At 41.3% G+C, this 16185-nt stretch overlaps 2 protein-coding genes and 1 long non-coding RNA gene across 5 annotated transcripts in view; all 3 read left to right on the top strand.

Moving 5' to 3' along the window:
• Positions 1–2550: 2550 nt before the first annotated feature.
• LOC306711329 (uncharacterized protein) lies at positions 2551–6671 on the top strand. Of its 2 annotated transcripts, none has more exons than XM_079180208.1 (9): positions 2551–2654; positions 2895–3212; positions 3343–3612; positions 3735–3797; positions 4184–4273; positions 4365–4393; positions 4958–5014; positions 5200–5268; positions 5856–6671. In XM_079180208.1, exons 1-9 carry the CDS (start codon positions 2594–2596, stop codon positions 6000–6002), a joined length of 1104 nt encoding a protein of 367 aa, XP_079036334.1. In that variant the 5' UTR covers positions 2551–2593; the 3' UTR covers positions 6003–6671. The 2 variants fall into 2 exon arrangements, with proteins under 2 accessions (XP_079036334.1, XP_079036333.1); XM_079180207.1 differs by having other exon boundaries at positions 5850–6671.
• A 3658-nt stretch (positions 6672–10329) lies between these two features.
• LOC306711804 lies at positions 10330–11380 on the top strand. The gene is made up of 3 exons (XR_013767531.1): positions 10330–10406; positions 10487–10515; positions 11335–11380. It is a non-coding gene; the product is annotated as an uncharacterized lncRNA (long non-coding RNA).
• Positions 11381–13400: 2020 nt separating this feature from the next.
• Positions 13401–16185, top strand: part of vash2 (vasohibin 2) — an 18684-nt gene continuing 15899 nt past the window's right edge. The window contains exons 1-2 of one of the 2 annotated variants that reach the window (XM_079180811.1): positions 13401–13522; positions 14885–15342. In XM_079180811.1, the coding sequence (XP_079036937.1) occupies positions 15019–15342 (324 nt within the window). In that variant the 5' untranslated portion in view covers positions 13401–13522; positions 14885–15018. Of the gene's footprint in view, positions 13523–14338; positions 14407–14884; positions 15343–16185 lie in introns of those variants that run through there. The other variant, XM_079180812.1, reaches the window with a different exon arrangement.

The following is a 16185-nucleotide window of genomic DNA, read 5'->3' as shown; positions in this document are numbered from 1 at the left end:
ATTAAGATTGTTGTCATTGCTCTTAATATGTTCTCTATTTGACATTCTGAGCATTAATATATCATCAAACAGCGTTCTGCTCTGCAAAGATATGGTGACGTGATGTCACAGATATGCTCTGATGTAGAATTCAGAACCTTTGACTTTAAGCTTTGCACAAGTGTTTGAGTCTCTTTGTGAACACAAGAGATGATTCATTTAGATTCATAACGCTGCTGTAAACATGTTTGCTGTTCGTCCAGTATATTTTATTTTGTACACATTGTTGTGTTGGTTTGAATGAGCTGTCAGCCTGAATAGAGTCTCTTTGTTATGACTCAGAATTATATAATCTGCAAATAAAGAATGTGCTTCAGAGCGACTCGTGCATCGTGTTTTGTGTAACCGTATCATGCATTTTGCAGCAGAACGTTATATCGATGTTATTTCTTAACTTCTGCAGAACATAATTATCAGGAGACAGAATGTAACGCTGTCCTCACGTTTTCTCACCGTTGTTACTTCCAGCAAAGACGTAAACTGTCTTTCTTTATGTTCGTGTTGCTGCTGAATCCAGATTGTTTCTGGTTGAGATTTCTGGAATTTTCCCAATTTGGTCAAAATCCAATTAGCAGGATAGAGAATACTTTGTGTCCACTTGTTACAAACAAACACAGAACAATGATGTGGAGTTCCTCGTTGGTCGACTCCTTCTTTTAAACTCTACACACCAGCTCAATGTAGCTAAAGTCTCTTAATATAATTATTCAGATCCCACAAATCATTTTCTCATGAAAGTCACAAGTTACAAACATTAGTACGGTCATGAACTGGGACTTTAACTCAAACAGCCACATTAACATGAATCCAAAATGATCCTGTTGACACGTTTTAAATGTAGTGACCGTTAAAACATTTCAGTTAGAGCGATGAAATGAAATGTGTCCTCGTGTTCAGGAAGGAGTTCTGTGATAAGAACAGAGACTCTCATGAACGAAGGTGCTTCTGTTGCTTCACTACACTCTGCTCTGCTCACAAACACAACTCACAGGATGTTCATCATATTGTGATGCTTTGCATTCTGTCATGTTTTAATAATGCAACATATAGAGCCACAACATTACACCCTTAAAAAACAATTAAATTACTACAAGGAATATTAACTTTCTCTGTGTTGATTCTGTCGCCCCCTGTGGACTAAAGTGGTAGTGTCTCTGAGCACCAGAGTCTCTTTAGAAAACCTCTCATTCTACTGCAGCAGGTCCGACAGTCTGCTGGAGGATCTGGGTCTGTCCACGATGGACCGGTCTCTGCTGGAGTCTGAGCTGAAGGAGGTTCTGGTGAACCTGCATGAGTTCATCTGGTTTCACTAGAATCCGACCCGGTGACTCCGATGACGAGCATCAAGAATAACTCTATAGAAACAGACCATCTTCTCTCTGGTGGTCTCTTTACTGATGGAGGATCAGGACTAAACTGAGACTGGTTCATATAGAGGATCAGGACTACACTGAGACTGGTTCATATAGAGGATCAGGTCTACACTGAGACTGGTTCATATAGAGGATCAGGACTACACTGAGACTGGTTCATATAGAGGATCAGGACTACACTGACACTGGTTCATATAGAGGATCAGGACTACACTGAGACTGGTTCATATAGAGGATCAGGTCTACACTGAGACTGGTTCATATAGAGGATCAGGACTACACTGAGACTGGTTCATATAGAGGATCAGGACTACACTGACACTGGTTCACATAGAGCACATGTGTCAAACTCAAGGCCCGCGGGCCGAATCCGGCCCGCCACGTCATTTTATGTGGCCCGCGAATCCGCCAGCAAAAAAAAAAAAAGTAAAAGAAAAAGAATTTTAAAATCAGACTTGATACAAATTACAATTATCAACTGCTCTCTGTAACGCGCACAGCGGAGGTCCTCCCCGATCCGCGCGCGCACACCTCCACCAGCGGATGTGATGTGTATCTGGTCCTCATATGGTCAAACCTCCAGAGCTCTGCTGCGGTTTCACACATTCTCACCAGAACACTTCCTCTTCAGTTCTAAGAAAATATCAACACGCTGCAATGAGGAACAAACTAGTTGTCAAAGCACCAACACGTCATCATTATGAACCAGTATGAGCATATTAAACCATGAGCTTCATATTCTGGTGGGCGTAGAGTTTGACTAACTTATCTGTTTATGAGTCGTGTCAAACGTCATCATGGTTTGTTCACTCAGCTGTATTTTAAGGTCATAGTTGCACATTTACATTTAAACTCAACTCCCTCAGAACTCCTCCTCTATTCTTTCAGGACGTCTTAAACATCATTGACACAAAATCAAGTCAAACATCAAAACACCACAATATAAAGTGTGAGCTGTTTAAATATATATATTTATATCTAGATATACATCTACAAGACATTAAGAGAGATGAAAAGCTGACCCGTCTGCATGAATACAAGAATAGATTCCACGTAACGATAAGGAAGTGACGCTTCACTGATAAGAGGAAGTAAACGCTGCGTCTCTCTGACAGACACACTCGGTCAGAAGCTTTGACAGTTGAAGGCGTGAGAACCAGAGACAGAGACAGAGAGACACGATGGCTGAAGTCAGATGGATTAAAATGACTTTGTTTGTGCTGCTGCTGCTTCAGTTTACAGGTAAGAATATAAAACACATACACAACTAAAAGAAACGTTACGGAAAGTATTTTGAGTAACTTGATTTAAGTGAAACGACCAAGTTTGCTGAACTTAGTGTGTCGAGTGGATTCTTGTAAAAAGGACATTTTCTGTTGTTTGTTGTATTTAATATAATCCTTGTATAAAACTGTAAACATAAAGGCATAAAGGATTCTGATCACAGTTCATTTCTTAATATATTTCTCATGTATTTTGCAGCAGTAACTGGACAAACCCTCCTCTCCCTCACCACCAGAGCTGGAGATGAAGTCACTTTGCCTTGTGACAATGTGATAAAAAATCAAGATAAATGTGGCGGTACTACTTGGCTCGACAGTAGTTCTGGAGCAGCAGTGGAGCTGGTTGGTCTTGGGGTGATTAAAGATAAACCCAACAGACTGCGTTTGACAGCAGACTGTTCTCTGGTTATAAGAAATGTAACAACTCAAGATTTTGGTCGTTACACCTGCAGACAGTTTAACAAAGCAGGACGACAACAAGGTCAAGATGCTGTGGTTCTTCTGTCTGTTATTAACAGTGAGTATTTACATCATGATGCTTTCAGCTCAAACTGTCAACACACTGAAACATTACAATCATTGATATCACTGTGATGAAGTTAATGTTACTCTTGTTGTCTTTCTCTCATCATGAACTTCTTCACCAGTGGAGGAACAGAATGGCAGCGATACGGTCTTCTTGTTCTGCTCTGTGTTGAGAGACGGTGGGTGTGAACACACAGTAGAGTGGCTGTATGAGGGTAATGAGACTGATGTGGAGACATCACAGGATGGCTGTAAAGCCAGTGTGACATTTAAAACTCGTCATCTTAATCAGAAGTCAAAGTATTACGAGTTACTGAAGTGTAGCGTGACAGACAAGAGAGGAAACACGCTGCTGTATGAAGTCTGCAACAAGTTCTCATGTGAGAAAACAGGTACGCTTTGTTCTAAGTTATAAGATTTCATAATATTTCTCTCATTTAGTCTCAACATGGAGGTATTTTATCACCATTTCTTGTGTTTTGCTTTTTCTAATCATATTCAACAAAATCAAAAGGAAGCACATCAGAGGAGAGAAACAATCCACCGCCTGGAAACAACGACACTCCAACACAACCAGGTAGTGACTGAACATCTTACGTCTCTCTCTCTTTATGAAGCCTAAAGTATGAATGTCAGACCAACTCTCTTATCCACATGTCTGCTGGTAGTTTATAATCTCTGTTGAATTTTGGTTTTGCAAATATAATAAAAGAAAACACATTTTAGTGCAGCACTCATAAGATAAGGTTTTATTTTATGTAGGACTCACATCATTAAAAACTTATTGCATGCATTCTGATTATTTATGTAGTTAAAGTTACTGTATTGAAATAGATGCAAAGTAAGATTCAGTAAATGTAAACAGTGTCTTAAACACGCAGATACGTACCGACAGAAACTGATTTACATCACAAAGTTTCAATACGCAGCCCAAATGCTTCTAATGTTTTTATTCTCCTGCAGAATGGTGGGTGTGGCTCATCATTGGGTCTGTGGGTTTAGTAGCTCTCCTGATAATCACTGTGGCAGTCATCAGATGGAAGAGAACTAAAGGTGAGAAATGACTTCCATTGTTCTGCGTTATGATATTATTTTTCTTCATTTCTTTATGGAAGCTAAAGTCGACTCTCCTTCATCTTTTCAGGGAAGCGAACACAGATGGATGAAAGCATCGTGAGTTTTAAAGCTAAATGATCAAATGTTTATACAGTTATGACTAAACAGGACACCACTCGGTTCATCCCTGTCAATCAAAAATCTCGTCCCCATACAACTAAACTGCATTCTCTATTACTTATCGAGGATAAACCTATCGTCTCCTGGATTACGGACGGTTTCAAACTGTTTGACACATGTGGTTAACGTTATTAATTAACAAACAAAAAACTGCAAAACTACCACCGACCGCCTCCCGAAGCGGACTTCCACGGACAAATTTGAAACTTATTTGTGATACGTCAAAAGCAAACGTGATCCCTGACGAGTGATTCACAACGCAGTGTGGTTGTAGGGGAACATCATTGTTAGGAGACAGCGCTGCTGTTGCAGTAGCAAAGGTCAGAAGATGCTCAAGCATACTTGTACCCATAATCTTTCAGCTTGAGAGAGATAGAAGAAGTAAATATACAAAATGTACAGCATGGCACACCGTTTATTCTATAAGAAGTGACCATTGATGTGAATGGGAAACTGTAACTACACTGTATTAAATACAAAGTATTTACTGTATTTTTGCAGGGACTGAGCGTGAACCAGGCCGTGACTCCACCTGTTCCAGAAGCCAGTCAGGACACAGTGAGATCACACACCATACTGTACAGTTACACCCAACACTACATGTTTGTTCTCTAACATGTAGCAGTAACACACTGCAGAGTGTAACTTCCCTCTGCCGCACAGAAAAAGAGAAGTCATGTGATGCAACTAAAACTAAAATACTCATGTTAATGAGCGGCCATGACGGTGTCTTCTCTGTGCAGGCTGATCCTGAAGAAGGTGTTGCATACGCCTCCGTCAGCTACACCAAGAAGACCAACGGTAAAGCCCAGGTGAGCTCTCTGATTGGTCGCACCGGTGTTGGAAGTCACTGAGGAAACAGGAATCGTCGGCCGCGTGAGGCTGCAAAGTGTCGTTTTGAGCCAATTGCGTAACACACCACGCTAACCACACCCATGATGCTAACATGCTCACAATGACAATGCTAACATGCTGATGCAAAGCAGGTGTAGTTCTGGACAGACACAGACACTCACTCACTCACACACTCACGGCTGCACACACACACACACACACACACACACACACACACACACACACACACACACACACACACACAACCGATCACATGATCCTATGTGTATTTCAATTGACTTTTTTTTTTTACCAGAAAATGGCACCAGATAAAAAGTTAAAGGAACATTTTCACAAATCATCCTGAAAGGGATGTTTGTTTTTGGTACCTTTTAATGTCAGCCCTCATGGTGGCTTTAGGGGATCATTAAAGTCCTCATGATGTGTTCATTGTGTACGTTTTGCTGTTTTTCAATTGTGTTGGATTACAATGGGTTGAATTAAGTCGCGTGACGTCGTGTTGTGTCCTTCATGTGCTCATATCCCTCTCGTTTCCCAGGTCCAGGTTAAAGATGATGATGATGATGATGATGATGATGATGATGGGGATGCGGTGACCTACAGCACTGTGAAAGCTCCGCCTTCTTCTTCTTCTTCTGCTGGAGCCTCTGCTGATCTCAACAACCTCTACGCGACCGTCAACAAACCCTAAAGATAGGAGACCACAGTGTAGCTCCAGCTCATATCATTACGTTGATAATTCATTTGTAGACCAAGTCACTCTTTGTTCCGTGCGCCTTTCAACAGAGTTCACTCAGACTGTGATGCTGGTATGTATTAAGCCATTTAGCAAGATTGGAGAGCATTTAATATTTATTGATACTTTTGTGTAAATAACCCGAACGTTACTATAGAAACATGGAGGAAAAGAGAAAAAAACTTGACGCTCAGCTACATCTTTAAAATATAGTTTTTGCATTTCAGTTGTTAGGTGAGCATGTGACCATCTAATTATTTGTTGTGATCATTTGCAGGATTTATTGCTGTAAAAAAGCCTTTCTGTCCAGATGGGGGTGTAGTAGGTTAACTGGTAGCACAATGTACAACATTCATATGTCTGGTTTCTTAAATAATTGATACAATGTCTGTAATATATGATGTTTTTTTCTTTGCAAACTTGCTGTCAGGCCCTTTGTTGAGCTCAGTGATGGATGTTTGCCTGTTAAACTGTGAACTTAAAGTACTCAGGGACCTGCTGGTACCTCAGGGTTTCTGATCTGGTGCTTGTTAGCGAGTTTATATCCATTTATAGCCATTTATTTGTGTTTTGCGCTGTTTTGCATGTATTTTCTCATCAGGTTTTGTATAAAATAAACATTTAATTAATAAATAATACAATGTGTCAGTGTTGATAGTTAAAGACTGATCAGATTTTCTTTTATATCACCTGTAATTGTTTCACATGTAATACGTTTAGTTTGCTTTGAGCTGAACAAAAATACACTGACAGGAAGTGGGTTGTGACATAGACCAGTGGTGGGCCGTCAGGGCCTGCAAAGCCTTCTCTGCTGGCCTAAACAGAATCACAAAGTTAGAGCTATTTTATCATTTAATCATTTTTCTTAAATACACTACATGTATTATAATTTATACAAATATTTTTTCCATTATCTTATTATCTCATTGCACAGCTACTGTGCTCCTCAGCTGCTCTGCTTCAGTGCAGCTTGTTTTAAGTAGAGCTTTTATCCAATCAGATTTCACCTCTGTGTCTCTAGGTAGAAGAGAGGCCCCAGGCCTGCAGACTCACCAGTGAATCCATGTGCAGTTTAAGTGAATGGGGACGATGTTGTTGATTGTCATAGTCTTCAACCAATCAGATCTTTAGTTTGACATGTTGGGCGTATTCTTTGACGTGCCAGAGCTGCTAGCTGGCCCACAGCTACGTCAGCATTAACGGGCAACTCAGTTTTCAGGTGCAGCTCTGCAGTGAGGTGCAGCGTGTGCTGTGATTGGTCAGTGGGCGAGCACGTGACAATCGTGAAATTAAACTTAAAATAGCAATCAGAGACTTAGTTGGAGTAGTAAGAGTTCAAATTGAAAGATATGGAAGAAATTATAACATTTTTAGTGTTTTGCTTGGTGTAGATTTTTACATTTTTTACCTAGCTTTGTTTTTTTAACACTTAATGACTGAAGGAGGAGAAACGGATTTGTGAGTTGGGATTTAACCGTGGGATTAAACTCTTTGTCAACAAAGAAAGGAGGATGGAGTTTGTCTTTAAATTAAGTGATCAGCATTTGATAAGTCAACTGCGTTTATCCTTTTACTTCTAATATCTGAATGGCCCTCGAGTGTGTAGCAGAATGCGTGTTCCACTGCAGTGTTGCTGGATTGATTTGTTGCTCTGTTGTCATATGAATATATGTGACTGGTTCTTGTGAGTTTGTTGTTGTCATTGTGTTAATTACATAGATTTGGACTGTATGCATTGTCCGTTAATTACGAAGCATACCGTCATGCGCGGAGTTATTGTTTGTTAAGCTAGTTTAGCCTCTCAGAAGTGCGGGGCCTCAGCTGTTTTTGGTTGTGGTTTTTTTTGTTCCGGGTTCAGAGGTCACAGAGCCTGTTGTCTGTTACGTGAGCGCAGTCCACAGAAAACAATTTCCCACAATTTAAGCTTCTGCATTTTCCAAATGCACTCGTATTATTCAGACGTATTGTTCGGTTTGTAAGCCTCGTAGCGAACGGTTTAATACGAATACGTGTATTATTACACCACTAGAAACAAATAACCGTAGCTGTGGCGCCATCATGAGGTTATTAGGTGGTGTTTCAGCTGCAAGACAGCACTGAAGGCTCAGGTATAAAATGCACGGCCCGCCACTGCATTCGTGAGATCCGTATCAAAGGTTTGATCTGTATTCACATTATTGGTTGCTTTTAATAAACACGGCATTCAGACTTTGTCAAGAGTGAGGATTGAGAGGGATGATTTTGTATCAGTCTATACATTTTTGTGAAATTGTAGCATATTATACCTGTAAACAAAAGAAAACTTCGACCTAAAGAGGTTATATTTTCACTCTCTTTCTCCTGCTGCACCAATTCTTGAGTGTCGACTGATTCACAGAGCAAAGAAGGAAAGCGTATGTTTTCACTCTTGGTTTAAAAAAAGAAAAAAGATCAACTGACATCAGAGGAAGAAAGGATGACACTATAAGGAAGTTGACAAACTAACAGGAAGTGGGTGCTGTATATTTCTTTAGGAAGACGTTGGCAGTTGACAGAGTGAGAGCAGAGAGACAGACGCACGATGGTTGGATTCAGATGGATTCTAATTTATTTCTTACTGCTGCAGATTACCGGTAAGGACACAAATATCACAAACTATGCAAAACTTCAATGATACTCGTGTGATTCATTATCTAACGTCAATTTAACTCAGAGTTAGCTATTTGTTTTTAAAGAGATTTTACACACTTTTGTTATCATCTGTTGTTTCTAAAATATAACTATGAACATTAATACCTGGTTCTCTCCCCAGAACCTGTAGCTGGACAACTTTTGCTCTACGTCAATGTCAGAGATGGAGATGAAGCCACTTTGCCTTGTAACAATGTGATAGATGATCAAGAGAACTGTGACTCTACGATATGGCTCTTCAGTAATTCAAGATCACCAGCAGTAGTAGTTCTGGTTAGAGATGGGCAGATTGTTGAAGAAGCCAAAGCTAAATCAGACAGACTGAGTGTTTCAGAGAACTGTTCTCTGGTTATAAAGAATGTCACAGATGAAGATGCTGGTCATTATGGCTGCAGACAGTTCAGATCAGGACAAAAACAAGGTCGAGATGCTGTGGTTTATCTGTCTGTTGTTACCAGTGAGTATTTACATCATGATGTTTTCAAACTGTCTTGTCAGAACAATAAACTGAAACATTATAATAATCATGATTATAGTGATGAAGTTACTCTTCTTTCTCTCACAATGTCTCCATCTTCTCCAGTGACTGAACACGAGGACGATGATGATGTGACGTTAAGATGCTCTGTGTCTGCATATGTAGAATGTAGACACACAGTGAAGTGGCTGTTTCAGGGTCAAGATGTGGATGAAGACAACACAGACTTGAGGACATCACAGTCTTCCTGTTACGCCTCTCTGACGATTCTGACTTCTCATTTCATTTACACATCGAGGTTTAAATCATTTAAGTGTGAAGTGACCAGACTTGACAAAGTGCAGCAGTTTTCTTTCAGAAATTCTCCCTCAGGTGAGAAAACAGGTGAGAACATTAAAGTCACTCATGATCACTTTGTTTCACGTATTGTAAGTTCTTTAGTTTGTTGAGTTGTGTTAATGTGTTCAGGTGAAGACACAATAACAGCAACAGCTGAGTAGATGGGGGTTGTCTCTGTTCTTGGTTTACACTTTGAACCCTTTCACACTGTGAATTATTTTAACTTCATGAAAGTTAACTGTAACATTTCGGTCGACTAAAACTGTCTTATTCATCATTCGGTTGTACTTAGCTCCACCCTCTCCTGTCACTTCTGCTCCCAAAAACCAAGACGGCGACGGACAAAATACAGGTAAAGTTTTGTCTTTAGATTTGTGATTTTCCAATTACCAACGTTCACCACACTTGTTTGTTTTCGAAACGTAATTGAGAGTGCAGTGTAGTTGTATGGGAGCGTAATTTTGCAGAAGACAAGGTCGTTAGAGGACACTTTCTTATTTAGTTAATGCAGATGGACACCTTGACGTAGTAGTAACAGTAACAACTGAATCAATGACAAGAACAACAAAGTACACCAGTAGGAAGAAACTCAACAGAATCTGAAAACAAAGAAACAGAAAAGGACTAAACATCTTCTATCCATCATGTAACCTGTGTTTTGTGGTAGAACGTCTGACTGACGTATTACTCATGAGGGCAGTTTTTGCTACAAATGGTTTGTTCTAGATGTTGAACACAACAGAAAGCTGCAGCCCAAACGTGTAATGTTTTCGTTTTCATTCCAGGTTGGTGGCTGTACGTCGGTGTGGCTCTGGGTTTAGCAGCGCTCTTGATTATCGTTGTTACTGTCGTAAGATGCATTAAAACTAGAGGTGAGACAGATTTCATCCACAAGATTAGCTGATAAACCATCACTGTGGAAGCTAAAGCCGTCTCTCTTCTGTCTTTTCAGCGACCCAAACACAGGTGGATAACAACATTGTGAGTTAAAAACATATATATATTATACAATATCTATACAATCATAGAGTATTGTATTGACACTTAGAGATGTGAATCTTTCAGTGTCTAACGATTTGATACAAAATGATTTCCGATTCAAAGTTGATTCTGGAGCTGATATCAGACACTAAAACCTGAACGCTGCTTCCCGTCATCCTGCACGTTGTCCTTTAATACGATAGAATATTACTTAGCATGCAACTCAAATCTTGTACAGATGTTCATGGATGTACAATTTTTTTTTATTAATCCATTTTTGGTAGTTTTGAATCGAGTCAGAATTATAGAAGATACAAATCTTGATCCTTACATGAATCCATGTTTTCCTCCGCCCGTATTGAAACTAAATGGCAACAAAAGTCGGGATTCACAACCATTGACATATGAGCTAAAATATCAAGCACACCTTACAATATAAGGCAGTCCAGGAGAACCAAACCCTCAGAGTGTGGGAGGAAGAAGGGGGTCAAATGGGGCTGAAGACTTGGTCCCAGGGCCTCATCAGCCGGATGATCCGGCCGTGAACAACATACATGTCAGGCTCCAAAATGACAATAGAGTTAAATCAACGTCTCTCTGACAAGGAGTCAGCAAAGAACTGAACACTTTCAGCTTCGTAGTGACAATATTTATTGTTGCTTGATTGTGTTTTGTCAAGAGAAGAAGGCTCCTCCTCCTGCAGCGACATACACAGATACCGTGTGATACATTCTGTGTGTTACATTGTACAGGTGTTGCTTGTTTTGTACCGTGGCAACAAATGCATTAACTCAACTGTTCCGTGCTTTTTCGTTCCAGGTGTTGACCTCAAACCCTGCAGCGACTCAGTCTGCTCCAGAGGACCGTCAGGACCCGGTGAGGTCACACTCTACAGGGCTTTGCTCCCCAAAATATGTATGTGCAACAGTGTTGAGAGGGTGGGAATGTGCAGCTAAGATGAAACGAGAAGTTAGATGATGCAACTGGATGACGCCAGCAGAGAGGCTATAAAGGAACTCCACCACGGTCACATGACTTCACGTCTCCACCACTAAGCTAAAGCAGGACTAGTGTGTTAGTGAGGACGCTTAGTCGTCTCATTAAGACTCGTTGAGACACCTTAAAGCTTCTAAATTCACTAATTCAGGGTATTTAATGTATTTTTATGTTGTAGGAAAAAATTCTCCTTAGCTTGTGTTAACCACAGACCTTATTTCAGACATCTAACCAACACCTTTAAAGGAAAACATTGACTTCAAGACGAGGGAACCGGCAGTGCAAACATACTGACTAATTTCTCGGTTTTACGACTCCTTCCTGCAGCACTCTGTAGAAGCTTAAATGTTGATAAGATCGAAGTGAAGAGATAAAAGAGTGAGTCAGTGTGAGTCCAAATGTCACTGAGCAGCCATGACGGTGTCCTCTCTGTGCAGGATGATCCTGAGGAAGGTGTTTCCTACGCCTCCATCAGCCACACCGGGAAGACCAACAGTAGAGCCCAGGTGAGCTGTCAATATAATACACTTTAAAATATGTTTTATTGTTCATTTTTGAGAAAATAAGTCTCTATTTTACCCTTAAATTCTGCATAATTTTATGATGAAGTGTAACTGTGGTGTCAGCCACTCTGTGTTTTAAACTGCGGCCTATTTCTGAGTTGCATGTGAGTTGTCGTGCATTGCATTGCTTCATGCCGTGTTTCTTTTTTAACGTTGTGTCGTGTTAATGTGGTTGTCGGACGCTGCTTTAAACTGGCTTTATCTTTCATCATGTGCCATATCCTGTTTAGTAATTTGGGTGTTCTGTTTTTCTCTGTGTGTCGTCTTTAGGTTCGGGGTGGTGAGGATGCAGTGACCTACAGCACTGTGAATCATCCCTCCGCTGATGACAACAACCTCTACGCCACCGTCAACCAACCACAGAAATGACCCAAAGTGTTGCTTTTTCATTGATCGTTACTTAGTTAAAGAATTCTGCTGTGAAAACAAAGTCAGCTTTTATTTACAGAGTTAACTTTGAGTTGAATTCAGCCCAGAAGTCATTCATTTCCGCCTGCTTTGATTGCACTGCATTGAGAGTATTCGCTCTAACTCAGGTATTTAGTGTTGCAACCTTAATTGTTTCGGATTCAGGAGGCACAACTGCACTTCATCATGATCAGGTGTTTACCTTTTCTTTCTGCTTTGCTGTGAAAACGCTTTTTGTCCAGAAGGGGGAGGTGTAAGTTAATGTACGACCCACAATGTGAATGTCCAACATTCATATGGCTGCTTGTTATATAAAAATGATCCAGTGGTACAATGAACTTGCTGTCGTGGGTACACGATGTATGCACTGTGATGTATGGTTGTAGTTCAATGATTAATATGTATTTTAATTGATTTGTAAGTTTTTTAAAACACTTGTAATAGCTTTGAATGCAACATTACCCCCCTGTCCTCCTCTGTAATATGATGTATGCCTAGTCATAGTTATTTACAGCCACATTTTAAACTTTTATTAAAACTGATATTTTGTGTGGATTCTGTGCGGATGGACTTTTGCTGTAAGAAAAAATAAATATATTATATTATATTATACTCTGTTCAATTATATTTTATTTTTGAGAACTAACCTTGTCAAGCACCTGAAATTGTACAAAATGTGCAAAATCAACAGTTGCAAACAAGGGGCAGAACAATCCCATTTGTTGCAGACTTATCACTTGTTGACGCCTTCGTCCATCAAAACCCACCAATCAGAGAGCGTCAGTCAGCTCCAATCATGGTGGAGCACTCTCTCTCCGGCCCGCCCTCCTTTGTTGCCTCGACCAATGAGATGCGAGCAGCGGTGAGATTCAGGGAGAACGTTAGGGTTGCTAGTAGGTCCGTTTTTATCCCCAATGATTTAATCATGTGAGGGATGAAAGAAGCCGGTTTTTGTTTTCAACATGAAGTCGGGATTTCCGGGGAGATTGACACCGAGGAGCCGAGCCGGGTGCTGACTGGGAGAGGAATGCACAGAGGAGGTACAGTTTTCCCGGACTGGGAATAGTGGGAGGAAACGGCCCCCTGCAGTGAGCTAGCTAGCGAAACAGAAGCTGTTCCGGAAGATATTTTCAAAATTAAAAAAAACTCCGACCAGAAAATATTTTTTTTGTTCGAATTTAAATGGATAAAACATTTACTGACACGCGTAAATATCTCACATGCGAAGAAGTGACGGGTTCACGAGTATGCTGCAACGATTCGGGCTATTTATACAATTTAAAAATATTTGCACCACTATTTAGTTAGTTAATTTAAACGTTGCTCTACTGTTTAGTTAGGTAATATAATATTATTCTATTTCATTGTATATGCTGTGCATTTTTTACATTTAATATTTTTGACTCTATTATTTGTATTGTATATATTGTGCATTTTTATACTCACTATTTTTTTATTTTTAACCATGTTACTTTGATTGCTTACCTGTATCATAATGCAGCTGGAGCGAACAAATGTATGAAGTATTAATTAATTAATAAAGTATCTATCTATCTATAAATACGGAAGGTCGACAAAACGTACTGCTTTTACTTTGAAGGGGATACTTCCGGTAGTCCCAGCCCGCTCGTTGTTAGCTGTTGTTAGCTTGACACATACAAGAAAGAGGGTGAAGTTACAAAGCCTGGAACCAAAACACGACTTCTCATCCCGTTAGCGGACACCACCGCCCCGGTATGAATGAGACCCACCTCGTCTCGCTGGGTCTTCTTCGAGTAAAAAGCCCTTCGAACCGGAGGGTCCGTCGTTTATCTGAAAGAGGATCCAACGGTGGTAAATACGCTATGAATTAGTAACGGTTGGGATATTTCAACGGATGCACTTGGAACTAAAAACCTGCTTTCGATATTAACTTGTGACCGTGGTAAGTTACTCTCTAGTGAGTTTTAAACACGCGTTTGTTCGGCAATAAGTCCGGTGTGTGTTTAGCATCACTGAAACACGAGTTTGCATGAATCTTGTTGGTTTTATTATAACTTTATTGTACTTTATCGTATATTTGATACACGTTTGGAACAATAGGCTCCTTGTGTGACCCAATGTTGATATAAACATGTAACCTAACGTTATTAAATGAGGCTGTGTCACCTACTATAAATGATTCCTCTTGTCGTCTTGCTTATTACAGATGTCAGTCCTGGTCGACTGTTGTCATGTTGTTCCTCCACCATTGCTCTTCCTAACCAGGAGAGGAACACACCTTCTCTGGGTGTACCTACCCCTATAAAACACAACTTGTGCTGCAGAAACTCACCTGTTCTGTTGACCTATTTCCTAAAAAGTGTGACACTTTTTATTGCACACCAAGACTGATTTGATTATGGGTTTTTCTGACCCTGCAGGTTTGCAGTTGAAGATCAACATGTGCTGTCCGACACTGACGAACTCAAAGCAGCTCTTGTAGCTGGGGGAGGATTGCCTGCCCTAACTCCTCCTCCTCCTCCTCCTCCTCTTCCCGGCCCCCCTCCCGGGATCGATGACCGGACCCAACTCCCCGAGCCGGACCGGCACCACCCCGGCAAAGCTGAGCAGGCATGGCCGATCCAAGAGCTCCAGCTCCCACTGCCTCCTCCGCTGCAGCACCGCCCGGGAGGAGTCCGCCGCCTCGCCCCCCAACAACAGCGCCCGGTCCCCCGGGGAGGAGGAGGAGAAGGATGGAGGGGTCCTTTTCTACGTCAACAGGACCGGGTTCCCCATCGAAGGAGTGACGTGGGACAGGATGTGGTCCCACGTGGCGGCCGTGCACCCCGAGGGTCAGGAGATGGTTGACCGGATACGAAACGCTGCGTACCTTCCCAAGGTAGGCTGTGATTGGTTCGTCCCTCTGCGTTTAAACAAAAGTCTAGAGGGAAACCTAACTGTGAGGCAACCAAACAATGCTACACAGGTGAGCAGAGGAGTTCGAATGAGCGCCATGTGTCAAACCCCACGGTTCCATTATTCAATTCACCTGTGCTGCTGGAGTTTGCTGTGTTTCGGATGTGTCGTCATGAATTACAAACACTTTCGTTGCCGTTAGAGTATGATGCAGTGTTCTTGACCAACGCTCCTGTAACGTGGAGTTCTGTTTGTGGCCTTATTGCCTCTTTGTCTTCCGGCGATCTTTCACATCCACGAGTCTACAGAGCACACGATGGGCTCCATCGCGTCACGTAGACGGACTCTGAATCCTTCGCCGTGTTGAGGGCCGATACATGTGCTCTGAATATCATAGTGAGCACCTTTAAGAAATGAGAGGTGTTCTCATGGCAGCATTGATACGGTGGAGGTTGTTGGAAGTGCTTTCAGTGGTAATGGACCCTTTAATGAGGGTTTCCTCACGGGACCGTCTGGGGTTCTCTGTGGCTGCTGCACTATTAAGGAACCAGCCCATCTATATCATGGAAGAGGCTTTCATTGCGTCTATACTCTGTATACACATGTCATCACCACCTTGCTGTGAGCTTGGTGCTTGGTGCTTGCTTGGAGCTCCAAACAAATATATGTTTCTACTAATTGTTTCAGCGCTAGAGCTAGTCAATAATAATGTTCGTTCTTTATGTATGTATGCAGACAAACTGCATCTTATTGTACTCCAGATGTCCTCTTCCCTCCCGGCGTACGTACTGTTCAGATGTCACGGCAGTCAGGCTGATTATGGGTC

This window comes from Pholis gunnellus (assembly GCF_910591455.1).
Source record: "Pholis gunnellus genome assembly, chromosome: 19".
Taxonomy (NCBI): domain Eukaryota; kingdom Metazoa; phylum Chordata; class Actinopteri; order Perciformes; family Pholidae; genus Pholis; species Pholis gunnellus.
Note: the sequence above shows the minus strand (reverse complement) of the source record. Positions and strands in the feature narration are given on the sequence as shown.